Here is a 12,322-nt window from a genome sequence, read left to right as displayed (position 1 = left end):
ACTACCGCTACCACCATTTTGAATTTAAGCCTTAGTCTGCACCTAAAATGTATTGTAGGCAATGCTGACATGTTTTTAAAGTACATGCCCCAAATAACAAGGCAGCCTACTTCATTGGTTCTAGAAAGATACTGCTAAGGTAAAAGATGCTGCTGATAAAAGTAAATGGCAGTTATCACATTTTATTTTAACATTCTTTTGTAATATGCTTTTGATATTTTTAGTAGAAAACTGGGGCAAATAAGTTATCAGTGGATCCGGGCTGCTGTTCTCGCTGCGAAGCATAACATCTGAACATAACTGTTTACAATGCTGGCATATTCTCAAGAGGAAAATTAGAGATCTCTACATCTTTGAGGGAGCCCAAAATAGACACCGTTCGCATTTGAATAGTTGTAACCTACTTCCAACTTGGAAATAAACATTCTCTCAAAAATGAAAGGTTACATTATGCAAAACTGAAATTACAAGCAACATTCTATTGGTGGCATAACCAGGAGTAATGTCAGATTATGCCTGTGTGTATCCTTTCGTGGTGATTTGGGGAGAATTCATTCACTATTTCTGCTTACAATAAACCTCTCTCTCCTGCTATGACATCTCATGTAAAATTAGGCAAAAGAAGCTCAGACATCAGTTTAAATCTCAGGTATGGGAATGCAGTAAAGTTAGCATTGGAATTACCTAACTATCAATCCACAGTAACAACAGATGCAATTATGTGAACAATGCATCCAGCAACAATGCATAACCACAAACAAAGTTTGCCCATTGAAAGCTATTTTTTGCTATTTGGGACAAATAATAATAATAATAATAATAATAATAATAATAATCTTTATTTATACTCCGCCACCATCTCCCCGATGGGGACTCGAGGCGGCTTACATGAGGCCAAGCCCAACAACGCAATACAATAAATGAAATCAAAACACAAACAACAACATAATAAATTACATAATAATACAAAGCCTTAGTAGTGACCACAAGCTATTCTAACTTTGTGCAAAAGCGATTTTGGCAAGCTCTTCACCATGTTTAAGAGGTAATAAGAAATTTGAATCTCCATCTTTTTCTTCCCCTTTTCAGACATCATTTCCTTCACAACTTGTTCTTCTCTTTTTCTGTACTACCATTAAAAAAAGGTAAAGGTTTCCCTTGATGTTAAGTCTAGTCGTGTTTGACTCAGGGGGTGGTGCTCATCTCCACTTCTAAGCTGAAGAGCCAGCATTGTCTCTAGACACCTCTGAGGTCATGTGGCCAGCATGACTGCATGAAGCGCCATTTCCTTCCCACTGAAGAAGTACCTATTGATCTATTCACATTTGCATGTTTTCGAACTGCTAGGTTGGCAGAAACTGGGCCTAACAGTGGGAGCTCACCTTGCTCACCGGATCCAAAGTGCTAACCTTTTGGTCAGCAAGTTTAGCAGCTCAGCAGTTTAACCTGCTGCACCGCCAGGAGCCCTATATGCTACCAGTACTTACAGCTAATTTCTCTTGCACAGAAAACAGAAAGATAACCACAGCCATGTTTAATATACTGTTTGAACCTTGCTTCTAATCATGTTACAAACATCGAGTGAAAAATAATCAATTTTCTTCAGAGTAAAGAATAAAAGTATATACTCTTCTGTTCCAGGAGAACAGAGTTTAGAATTTCTAATCACAAATTATGTGAGGCCCCATCTGCACTGCCAGATAATCCAGTTTCATAATGCAGATCAACTGCTTTGAACTGGAATACACACACACACACACACACACACACACACACACAGCCATATAATCCAATTTAATGCAGCTAATCTGCATTCTGAAACTGGATTATATGGCAGTGTAAATGGGGTCCATGTCTTAAAAACCAAAATCAAACCTTGTTTGAAATCCTTACACAGATTAAAATTCATTTTCAATAACTAATTTTAATTTCCCTTCAAACAGGAACTTTGTGATCAAATAGATCATGGGAAAGAAGGTGGGGCTGTGGACACAAGGTCCATTGAATGTAACAGTACATAATGATCTCACATGACATTCATATAATATAATGGCTAATTTTTTAAAAACTAATTCTTTAGTCCAACAGAGGGAAGACTGATACACAAACAGCATTTTATAACTTTTCTTCAGTTTAATAATTCTGCAAGTAATCAAGTCAAGTAAACACATTCATGCTCTGTCGAATCTGTGAACTCTAAACAGTTGATCTACAAAGCAAACTAGTCCATACAACTAGATGACATTTCAGAATGAACTTGTTTTGAAAACAGCAGTGTTCCTACTTGACATTTTCAGTACAATGGCTGGGATCCATTTAAAGTTCGCCAAAGAAAAGGAAATTCCTCTTGAGGCTATTTAATTGTACTGGAGACCAAATAATGAAATAATAAAACACCAGGAGAAAGATTGTTACAGAAAAGAATGCAACTTTTCAAATACAAACAACTATCATGTAATGGCATTTTAAATAGTCTACTAGCCAATAATCAGAAATTACTACAGCACTGCCATGACACAATTACAATGAGTGGCCAGTGAAATGTGTAATACTTGGTGTTCAGAAGGTGGCCCAAACTCATAGCACCTCCAGTGAATTCACCTTTTCTAATTACAGTATCATCATGAGACACTTGTCTTTCTGCAGATAGTAAAGGACAAGAGGGATCCTCTCACCAATACAGGAGTCTACTGTATACCATGCAGCTGTCTACATGGGGACCACCAAATGCAGCAGCATTGCTCAAACACGAATCAAGGAACATGAAATTCAACCAGAGAAGTCAGCCATAGCAGAACACCTGATGAACCTGGTAGACCACTCTCACAACCACCATGTCAGACTACACAGAGAAGCCATTGAAATCCACAAGCACATGGACAATTTCAACAGAAAGGAGGAAACCATGAAAATGAACAAAATCTGGCTACCAGTATTACAAAAAACTCTAAATTCGGGAAAGTAAACAAAGAGCAACACTAAAAACAACAACAGGGGAATTCCAAACACGAATCAATGAGGGCCAGCTAACACCTCCCAACAAAGGATTCCCACAGGCAGCAACCAGCCAGGCTTTGAAGCTGAAAGGCAGTTCAATGCTAATCAAGGTGGCCATTTGCAATATTCATACTTGCCTCAAGCAGACAAGAGTTCTATCTTCCACCCTGGACATTACAGAGATATATAAACCTCACTTGCCTAGTTTCCAACACACCCCTCAACCTCTGAGGGTGCCTGCCATAGATGTTGGCGAAATGTCAGGAGGGAATGCTTCTGGAACATGGCCATATAACCCGGAAAAAAACACAGCAAACCAGTGATTTCAGCCATGAAAGCCTTTGACAACACATTTTCTGCAGATAGTTTTACTGTTTCTGATTTCAGCATAATTAAAAAAATCCACATAGACTACTTAGAAACAGTGCCCTGTAGTATAAAGGATGCATGAATTGAGAGTACTCATGCTTAATCTTCATAAATATAATTTTGGATACCTAAACCAAGGCGTTGTACCAGTAATATAGCATGCATGGAATCACTGTTGATGTGGGACACAATGGCTGAAGAAGGCAGAAAAGATTGCAGGTTTTTTTTTTCTTATCAGGACTACAAGAAAAAGGTACCCATTACTCTTAAGATTGCACGATATCTAAATAAATGAATGCCAAATATCTCATAACAAAGGCATATAAAAATAGTAACGGAAATGAAAACCTTATTTAAATTGAGAAAAATAAGAGAAACGTCATAAAAATAAGGCCTTCGCCCCTTTCCTGAAAACAACAACAACATTTGGTGTACATCAGAGCTAGGAATCTTATATACAATCTGACATCTGCAGTTTCAATGTTCAAGCCCACTCTTGACACCCAACTTACCTTAATTATATAAGTAAAAGGGAGAAAGTAAGAGAAGGAATAAGGGATGGGTAAAAAGAATGGGAAAACTGATGAGATAGAGGGAGATGAGAAAGAGAGATAAGACAAGAAGGAAAAAATAATGAGCTTGAAAGGGGGAAAAGTCACTAAAATTGGCCAGGGGCTAGTACTACTGTATGAGCAATACACTAATGAACCATACAGAAGTTCACTGAAGCTCATCCCGATCAATATTCTAATATATATTTTACAATCATATACCACAGAAGTCAGCCCAGAATATAATAAGTGAGGGAGATTGAGTTACTGAAGACAATTTACTCAAACCTCCTAGAAGGCCTTAAAGTCTTTCTGAAAAGCCTTCAAAAGTTACATAATTGGATAGTAAAGGTAAAGGTTTCTCCTTGACATTAAGTCTAGTCGTGTCAAACTCTGAGGGGTGGTGCTCATCTCCATTTCTAAGCTGAAGAGCTGGCATTGTCCGTAGATGCCTCCAAGGTCATGTGGCCAGCATGACTGCATGGAGCACCATTACCTTCCTGCAGATGCAGTACCTACTGATCTTCTCACATTTGCATGTTTTCGACTTGCTAGGTTGGCAGAAGCTGTGCCTAACAGTGGGAGCTCACCCGCTCCCCGGATTCTAACAATCAACCTTTCAGTCAGCAAGTTGAGCAGCTCAGCAGTTTAACTCGCTGCACCACTAGGGGGTTATAAACACAATTTACCACAGGAAGCAATGAAGAAAATGAATATAGGAGAAGTTGTCACAAAGCACTCCAATATCTCATAATACTCCAAATACCTTCCTTCCACCCATGCTCTTGGGAGTCATTCTGAAGGTCTCTGGCTGCCTAAAGGTTATAGTTCCCTGCTAAGCAAACAAATGGTGTCTATCCCATGTTCCCTTTCAAGACACACTTTTGTTCCTTTTTCTCAAAACTCAGCTGTTCTTCTGCTCCACTGACCTAACTATCTGACTTAGGCTCCAGAACATTCTACTGATAATATCTTTTTAAAAAAAATCACAGAGATTAGTCTGTCCAAGGCATGGCCATCAAATTTTAACATTTCTTTTCCTGAGGAAGCAGAGCTCTTTGATTTACTGAATGAGATGAAAAACTAATATTTCTTCATTATTAACAGGTTAATTCCAATTCTGTTTTTTTTTATGCTAATACGGAAAAATACACTAACAAAATATTTCGTAAGTTCAGTCACGTCTTTCTATGTTACACACATTAGAGTAAAGAGAATAGTAATCTATGTATAAACAGTTCTGGATCCAACTTAATATTTCACTGAACTAAAATAGTTACATTCACTGACACAGAAAACAATATTGTTGTAAGAGCAAAACGTAAAACTACTTACAGTTGCGTGTGATATAGTTAGAATGCCATTTTTGACAGTGCATTTCCTTCTTTGCCAAACTTTCCGTAGTCTAAACATTAAAAGAACGTGACACAGTGAAAAAATAAATTCAATGAATACTCTATTTTTCGTAACAGCGCTTGTAAGTAGGTTTAAGTATTTCGCACATCTCAAATCTCTCAGGCTTCTAAGAAGCAATTACATTGTTACATATTCTTAAACACATTGTTGTTGTTGTTCATTCGTTCAGTCGTCTCCGACTCTTCGTGACCTCATGGACCAGCCCACGCCAGAGCTCCCTGTCGGCCGTTACCACCCCCAGCTCCCTCAAGGTCAGTCCAGTCACTTCAAGGATGCCATCCATCCATCTTGCCCTTGGTCGGCCCCTCTTCCTTCTGCCTTCCACTTTCCCCAGCATAATTGTCTTCTCTAGGCTTTCCTGTCTCCTCATGATGTGGCCAAAGTACTTCAACTTTGTCTTAAACACATTAATATCCTATAATGATTAACTGGAGATTCAAGCAGGAAAATGTTGGATACAAAGACACACCAGTCACACTTGCTCCCATAGATCATACTGTCTAAACACCTGGTAGAAATATGGTAGCGGCCTAATTTAATTAGTTATGGAAATGGGTCCTCCTTGATAAAGACTCATTTCAATGAGGCCAAAATCACGTGTTCTCTCACATCATAAGGCACATTTCACCCAACTTTCTTACTGCTGTACTCAAAGGATAGTTATCCTGGAGCTATATATCCTTTCTGAAGTGTACGCTATACATGAATTTTTCTTCTTGGTTGTTCTGTGATCAACCATGTGATTTAGCTTCATAGAATACAGGCCATGAAGCTATGAATGCTATGTGTTCTTTAGTAACTTTATTTATACCCCACCTTTCTCCCAAATTCAACATGCTATTTATTTAATGGTACTGTGTCTAATTTTATTTCCACTAAGTCCTATCATGTGTTTCATGTGAGCTACAATCCCACATGAAGCACATTAACTTCAGTGAAAGTTTTCACAAAATAATCAATTGCTGGATGCCAGTCTTAATGTGACAGATGTAAACAAATAACTATCTGGAAAGCACAAGAAATGAAGAAACTAACCTGCTTATATTTTATTATATTTGGCTCACTATTTTGTGTGTTTGTGTGTGAGTGAAGGCCTATTAGAGTCCATAAAGGGTGATTTTAATGAATGATGGGAATATTACTGCTTGGCTCTACATTTGCCTCCTCAGCATCTATATTCTATATTGTAAAATCATAGATTTGGAAGAGACCTCGTGGGCCATCCAGTCCAACCCCCTGCCAAGAAGCAGGAAAATCACATTCAAAGCACCCCTGACAAATGGCCATCTAGCTTCTGTTTCAAAGCCTCCACCACACCCCAGGGCAGAGAGTTCCACTGCTGAACAGCTCTCACATTCCAGTCTGTCAACATTTCCCTTAAACTGTGGTGCCCAGAATTGGACACAGTGTGATTCCAGTGTGATCTGACCAAGGCAGACTAGAGGGGTAGTATGATTTCTCTGGATCTAGGCACTATGTGTCCAGAGGAGGGCGACAAAAATGATCAAGGGTCTGGAGAACAAGCCCTATGAGGAGTAGCTTAAAGAGCTGGGCATGTTTAGCCTGAAAAAGAAAAGGCTGAGAGGAGATATGATAGCCATGCATAAATATATGAGAGGAAGTCACAGGGAGGAGGGAGCAAGCTTGTTTTCTGCTTCCCAGGATACTAGGATGTGGAACAATGACTTCAAACTACAAGAGAGGAGATTCCATCTGAACATATAGGAAGAACTTTCTGACTGTGAGAGCTGTTCAGCAGTGGAACTCTCTGCCCCGGAGTGTGGCGGAGGCTCCTTCTTTGGAAACTTTTAAACAGAGGCTGGATGGCCATCTGTCAGGGGTGCTTTGAATACAATATTCCTGCTTCTTGGCAGAATGGGGTTGGACTGGATGGCCCATGAGGTCTCTTCCAACTCTTTGATTCTATGATTTATGCAGGCCAAAATCCCATTGGTTTTTAAAGCTGCCACATGACATTGTTGGCTCATGTTTAACTTATTGTCTACGAGGACTCCAAGATTTTTTTCACACATATTGCAATTGAGCCATAATTTAGCATAATTAAACATAGTTTACATTAATCCACATACTAAATTTTATACAATGTTTAAAGTGCTATATAAAGATCCTGAAACATCTGTCTGCTACTGTTGTTCTCTAGAGTCATCTGACTTTCAAGTCGAACCAAGATTTATGAAATGCTTTCATACATTTTAACTGAATCCCACTTAAGTTATGTTTATCTTAAATGAAATGTAAAACACTTCCTCTGGTCTAGCAGGATTTTCTGGACCCAAGAATGCCCACATTTTTATAGTACTAACTGGTTCTCCTAACCCAGTCTTATGATCCTGGTACATACCCATCACTCTTCTTTAGGATATATCCCTTTTTCTCACTGCCATATTCCTTATTTCCCTGAAGCTGGTGCATGCTATATCCTCCTTGCTTGCTCTGGGAATCCTATAGAAAAGGAAATTAAGTTTTTAAATAAACTTAATTTATTAAGTTCTTCATTTACACACTCTCAATGAAAAAAATGCAAGATCTTGCCTGATGCCTTGGAAATTATTTGATTTTTTTTACTATGTAAATGATTATGACAGATTTCCACAAGGTGATGAAAGCTTTGAATTAAAAATTACAGAACGTTTAGTACAAAATAAAATTCAGATGTCAGGAAATTATTAATGGAAGCAAGTAAGATACATGAACAGACTGGCCTTCATTTACAGCATACAATTATTTAACTAGCTTTACCATGTTATACTATTTGATTTAGTTCATGGTTTTAAAGCAGTGGAATGGAATTCAGTTTATTCATGTGCGCACATATGCACAGACACATGTACATGGCAATACTGTACACCTACAAACAACCTGATAAAAAAATGCAGCAACAGAAAGATCTGTGAATTCACTATGAAAAGAATGATTCATTTAAACAATGACTTACTCTCCTAGACTTCGATCAGGAAAGGCAAAGGCAACATAGGAAGAAAAAAGCAGAACATTTTAAGACAGTATTAATTGCCAAATGCATTTTATAGTCACTTTAATAATTCACAGACTGCAGGAAAGGCATGGACAGAAGCAGTACGAAACAAGAATGTATGGCTGACTCAAACTAAAGCTTCTGAGGTGACAAAATGCTTCTCAATTCCCGATGGAAAGGATGTTAGGTGGTGGTGGGGAATCAGAAGAACAGGAAAGAATAGCCATTTCATAGCACTATCATTTCTGATAACACTGCCATGAGTTGTAGACCCAAAATTATTTCCAAATATTTCACCTATAATCCTTCCTAGACATTAAACATTTGTAATTCAGGCAGGGTTAAATGACTAATGCATTTTTAATTCCACTCCCACAATTTTGAGTCCCAATCAATCATGATGTTTTCTATAATTCTGGTAAAAAAAAAACCTGAAATGAACCAACACAACCAGAACCTGCTTCACAAAACTCAGCTTCTGAGCAGGTTTTCTGACCCTTTGAATTGTCCTCATGGGTGCAGACAAACATTTAAAGGTTTCTGCAAACTGAGTAACACCAGGTTAGATTTTGTCAGAAGGGATCCAGTGTTTCATACAAAGAAGTAAATAAATAAAAAATGGAGAAAGAGAAAACAGAAGGGTTTATACTCAGAAGGTACTTAGTCTAACACACAGCAAAACAAGCCAAAACGAACAAACAAGCAAAAACACACGCACATAAATCAGGAAGAGATAATGGACTACAGAGTATGTTGTTGTGCTTTTGTATTATGAAACTTCTGTTTAACCATTTGTTCACCACTTTGAGTCCCACCCATGGGAGAAAAGCGAGATATAAATAAATAAACAAACAAATAAATAACAACAACAACACAATATACTCTAGTGGTATTTCCAAATGTTCACCTTCCTCTGAGCTCCAGATCTTCCGCCTTTGCTCTGTGGATTTTCCTTTCATGTTAAAGTGATAATTCACACAGCAACACCTCTTAATCATTCAGTATGGCAATAATCACCTATACCTTTTGGTAATCTGCAGGTCTTCAGATTACCATACACAATATAGAAACTTGTCAATCCACATGTACAGGTTGAAAATATGAGAAAACAACACAACTCAGGAATTCTTAGTCAGCCAACTCCTCCACAAGTAAAAAAAGCCAAAGCCATTATCATGATGTAACACAAAAGAACAGCTTTGACTTTTGACTAACTGTGTGGGATACCATAACAAGGGATTAATTGTAGTCATTTCTTAAGGTTAGAGATCCTACCTCTTGCGAAAAAAGAACTGCTATCCCAGTGTACATGCGAAAACTATTTTTTCTGTTTGTCAAAGTCCTTGCATAAGCTGTATCATAATCCATTGTTTCATTAAACTAGTTGTCTGTTGGTTGCATTTATTCTGCTAGCATTCACACAACCAACAGCATAATGTTGCTATCTGCTGTACATTCTTTCTTAGGTAAAGGTAAAGGGTTTCCCCTGACATTAAGTCCAGTCATGTCCAATTCTGGGGGTTGGTGCTCATCTCCATTTCTAAGTCAAAGAGCAAGCGTTGTCCGTAGACACCTCCAAGGTCATGTGGCCAGCAAGACTGCTTGGAGCGCCGGAACCTTCCCACTGGAGTGGTAACTTCCCACTAGAAGGGTACCTATTGATCTACTCACATTTGCATGTTTTCAAACTTCTAGGTTGGCAGAAGCTGGGGCTAAAATGGGAGCTCACCCCACTCCTCGAAGTAAAACCAGCAACCTTTCGGTCATCAAGTTCAGCAGCTCAGTGGTTTAACTCACTGCGGCACCGAGGGCTGCTTTCTTAGTAAGTTCATATTATAATTGTATCCAATGACTAAAATAAACACTCATTTAATAAATATTACTTATTTATTTATTATATTTACTCCACCCTTCTCATCCCAAAGGAGACTCAGAGCGGACTTACAAGTAGGCAACAATTCGATGCCGCATAACATACATACAATAAAATAAACACATACATTAAAAATTAAAAAGTTAAAAACATATCAACACTAAAACTAATTGTTAAAACCACTCAGTCCAAAAAATAAATACTTATGACAGTTTTGATTCTCCTATTTTGCAATGTTAATGACATAAGGAGGATTCAAAAGACTGAGAACAATAATGTGAAGAAACTGTAACTTGTATTTTAACTCTGAAATACTGTGTCCAATTCTGGGCACCATAATTTAAGGGAGATGTTGACAAGCTGGAATGTGTCCAGAGGGCGGCAACTAAAATGATCAAGGGTCTTGGATAACAAGCCCTATGAGGAGCAGCTTCAAGAGTTGGACATGTTTAACCTGCAGAAGAGAAGGCTGAGAGGAGACATGATGAGGGCCATGTATAAAGATGTGAGGAGAGGAGGGAGCAAACTTTTTTTCTTGCTGCCCTGGAGAATAGGATGCGGAACAATGGCTTCAAACTACAGGAAAGGAGATTGCACCTGAACATGAGGAAGAACTTCCTGACTGTGAGAGCTGTTCAGCAGTGGAATTCTCTGAACCAAAATGTGGTGGAGGCTTCTTCTTTGGAGGCTTTTAAACAGAGGGTGGATGGGCATCTGTTGGGGGTGCTTTGAATGTAATTTTCCTGCTTCTTGGTAGGGGGTTGGACTGGATGGTCCACAAGGTCTCTTCCAACTCTACGATTCTATGATTCTGTATATTGTGCTGCATGTGTTTTAGTCATATTTTATATCTTTTTTTTTAACAAAGTCGTATCCTGTCTCAAGCCACAGGGAGCAGCGGGCAATAGATTTACATAGATATAAAATGCTAAGCAGGAATAGAGAACAGTTTTTCTTGTTTCGGTTTGGAAATGGTACCATTCAACTGAATTTCAAAAAAAGGTTTCAATTTTTTTGACATAATGTCTTTCTAAAGGGTTAATATCAGAATAGATCTTTAGGCATGGGTGCTAACTGGTCGCATTCCTGTTCCATTTCATTGTGAATAATATGATTGCTAACGGACTTTTCCTCCAACAACTGGAAACAAAAATAATGCATATGTTATTATATGTTGATCATTTATCTACCACAGAAATACACTGAAGAAGCCTTTCAATAAGATACGAGTAATAGCTTGAACCAACTGGGCATATGTTCTTCCAAAAGGATGGTAACAGTCTCTTCAAAAGGGACACACCCAAATGAAGTACTGTATACATAGAACAGTATATTCCTAAGCAATTTTATGATTTTTAGACATTTGGAAGTGCATGTTTTCTATAGTGGCACCTTGAAAAACATATTGGGGAGGTCATACCCCCATTTAGATGTCAGCAGGGCAACTTTAACTTTTGGGGAGGCTCAAAGGGAGCCCCTTGAAAAAATATAGCTAAGGTACTTCATCAGCTGAAAAGGTTCAGTAAGAAAGTGTCTCTCACTTAAAAGCTCAAAAAGTAAACAAAACAAACTGGCACATTCTGGTTTCATAACTATTAATTTCTTTTTTATGAGGGGCTTATGCCTCTGAAGTTGTTGGAGAACACATCTAAACAAACAACATCTTCAAGAACAAAGAGATGTCTAAATAAGCTTGAGATAAATTTGTACTGAAGCTGTCTCTAATAAATCTTCCTCCAGTGCCATCTTCTACAACAGCAAATGCCTAGTAGATCCCCCCAACACATAATAGAGCATATTTAGCCTGGGACCTATGCAAAATCTTGTCTGATGAGGAAGACACTATCAGTCGTAGCAACATCACAGTCAGTATAATCCGTTGTCTTACAGATGGATGCAATTTTACCATTATAGTAAGGTAGAGTCATTTAAAAATTAAGTAATTACTACATTCAATGAAAGCTTACTTTACTTTATCCATATTAAAATATGATAATTAAGCTTCATCAAAAATGTTTTAACACTCATCCATATAAATTTTAAAAAAGTCTTGTCCTGAGAGAGATCCACAATATTTTCTGATGCATTCCAGGGATAAAAAACACATCTTGCCCATATGAC

The 12,322-nt window shown here is 38.0% G+C and overlaps 1 protein-coding gene across 5 annotated transcripts in view; it reads right to left on the bottom strand.

Annotated features, from left to right (window-relative positions):
- The window catches only part of ASAP1 (ArfGAP with SH3 domain, ankyrin repeat and PH domain 1), a 178,994-nt gene that overhangs the window by 51,503 nt on the left and 115,169 nt on the right, over positions 1–12,322 (bottom strand). For all 5 annotated transcript variants that reach the window (XM_060775871.2, XM_060775877.2, XM_067467283.1 and 2 more), the window contains 2 exons: positions 7,696–7,796; positions 5,253–5,322 (listed from right to left, as the gene is read on the bottom strand). In XM_060775871.2, the coding sequence (XP_060631854.2) occupies positions 5,253–5,322; positions 7,696–7,796 (171 nt within the window). The remainder of the gene's footprint in view (positions 1–5,252; positions 5,323–7,695; positions 7,797–12,322) is intronic.

This window comes from Anolis sagrei, chromosome 4 (assembly GCF_037176765.1).
Source record: "Anolis sagrei isolate rAnoSag1 chromosome 4, rAnoSag1.mat, whole genome shotgun sequence".
NCBI lineage: Eukaryota > Metazoa > Chordata > Lepidosauria > Squamata > Dactyloidae > Anolis > Anolis sagrei.
This window is presented reverse-complemented; position numbering and strand designations above follow the sequence as displayed.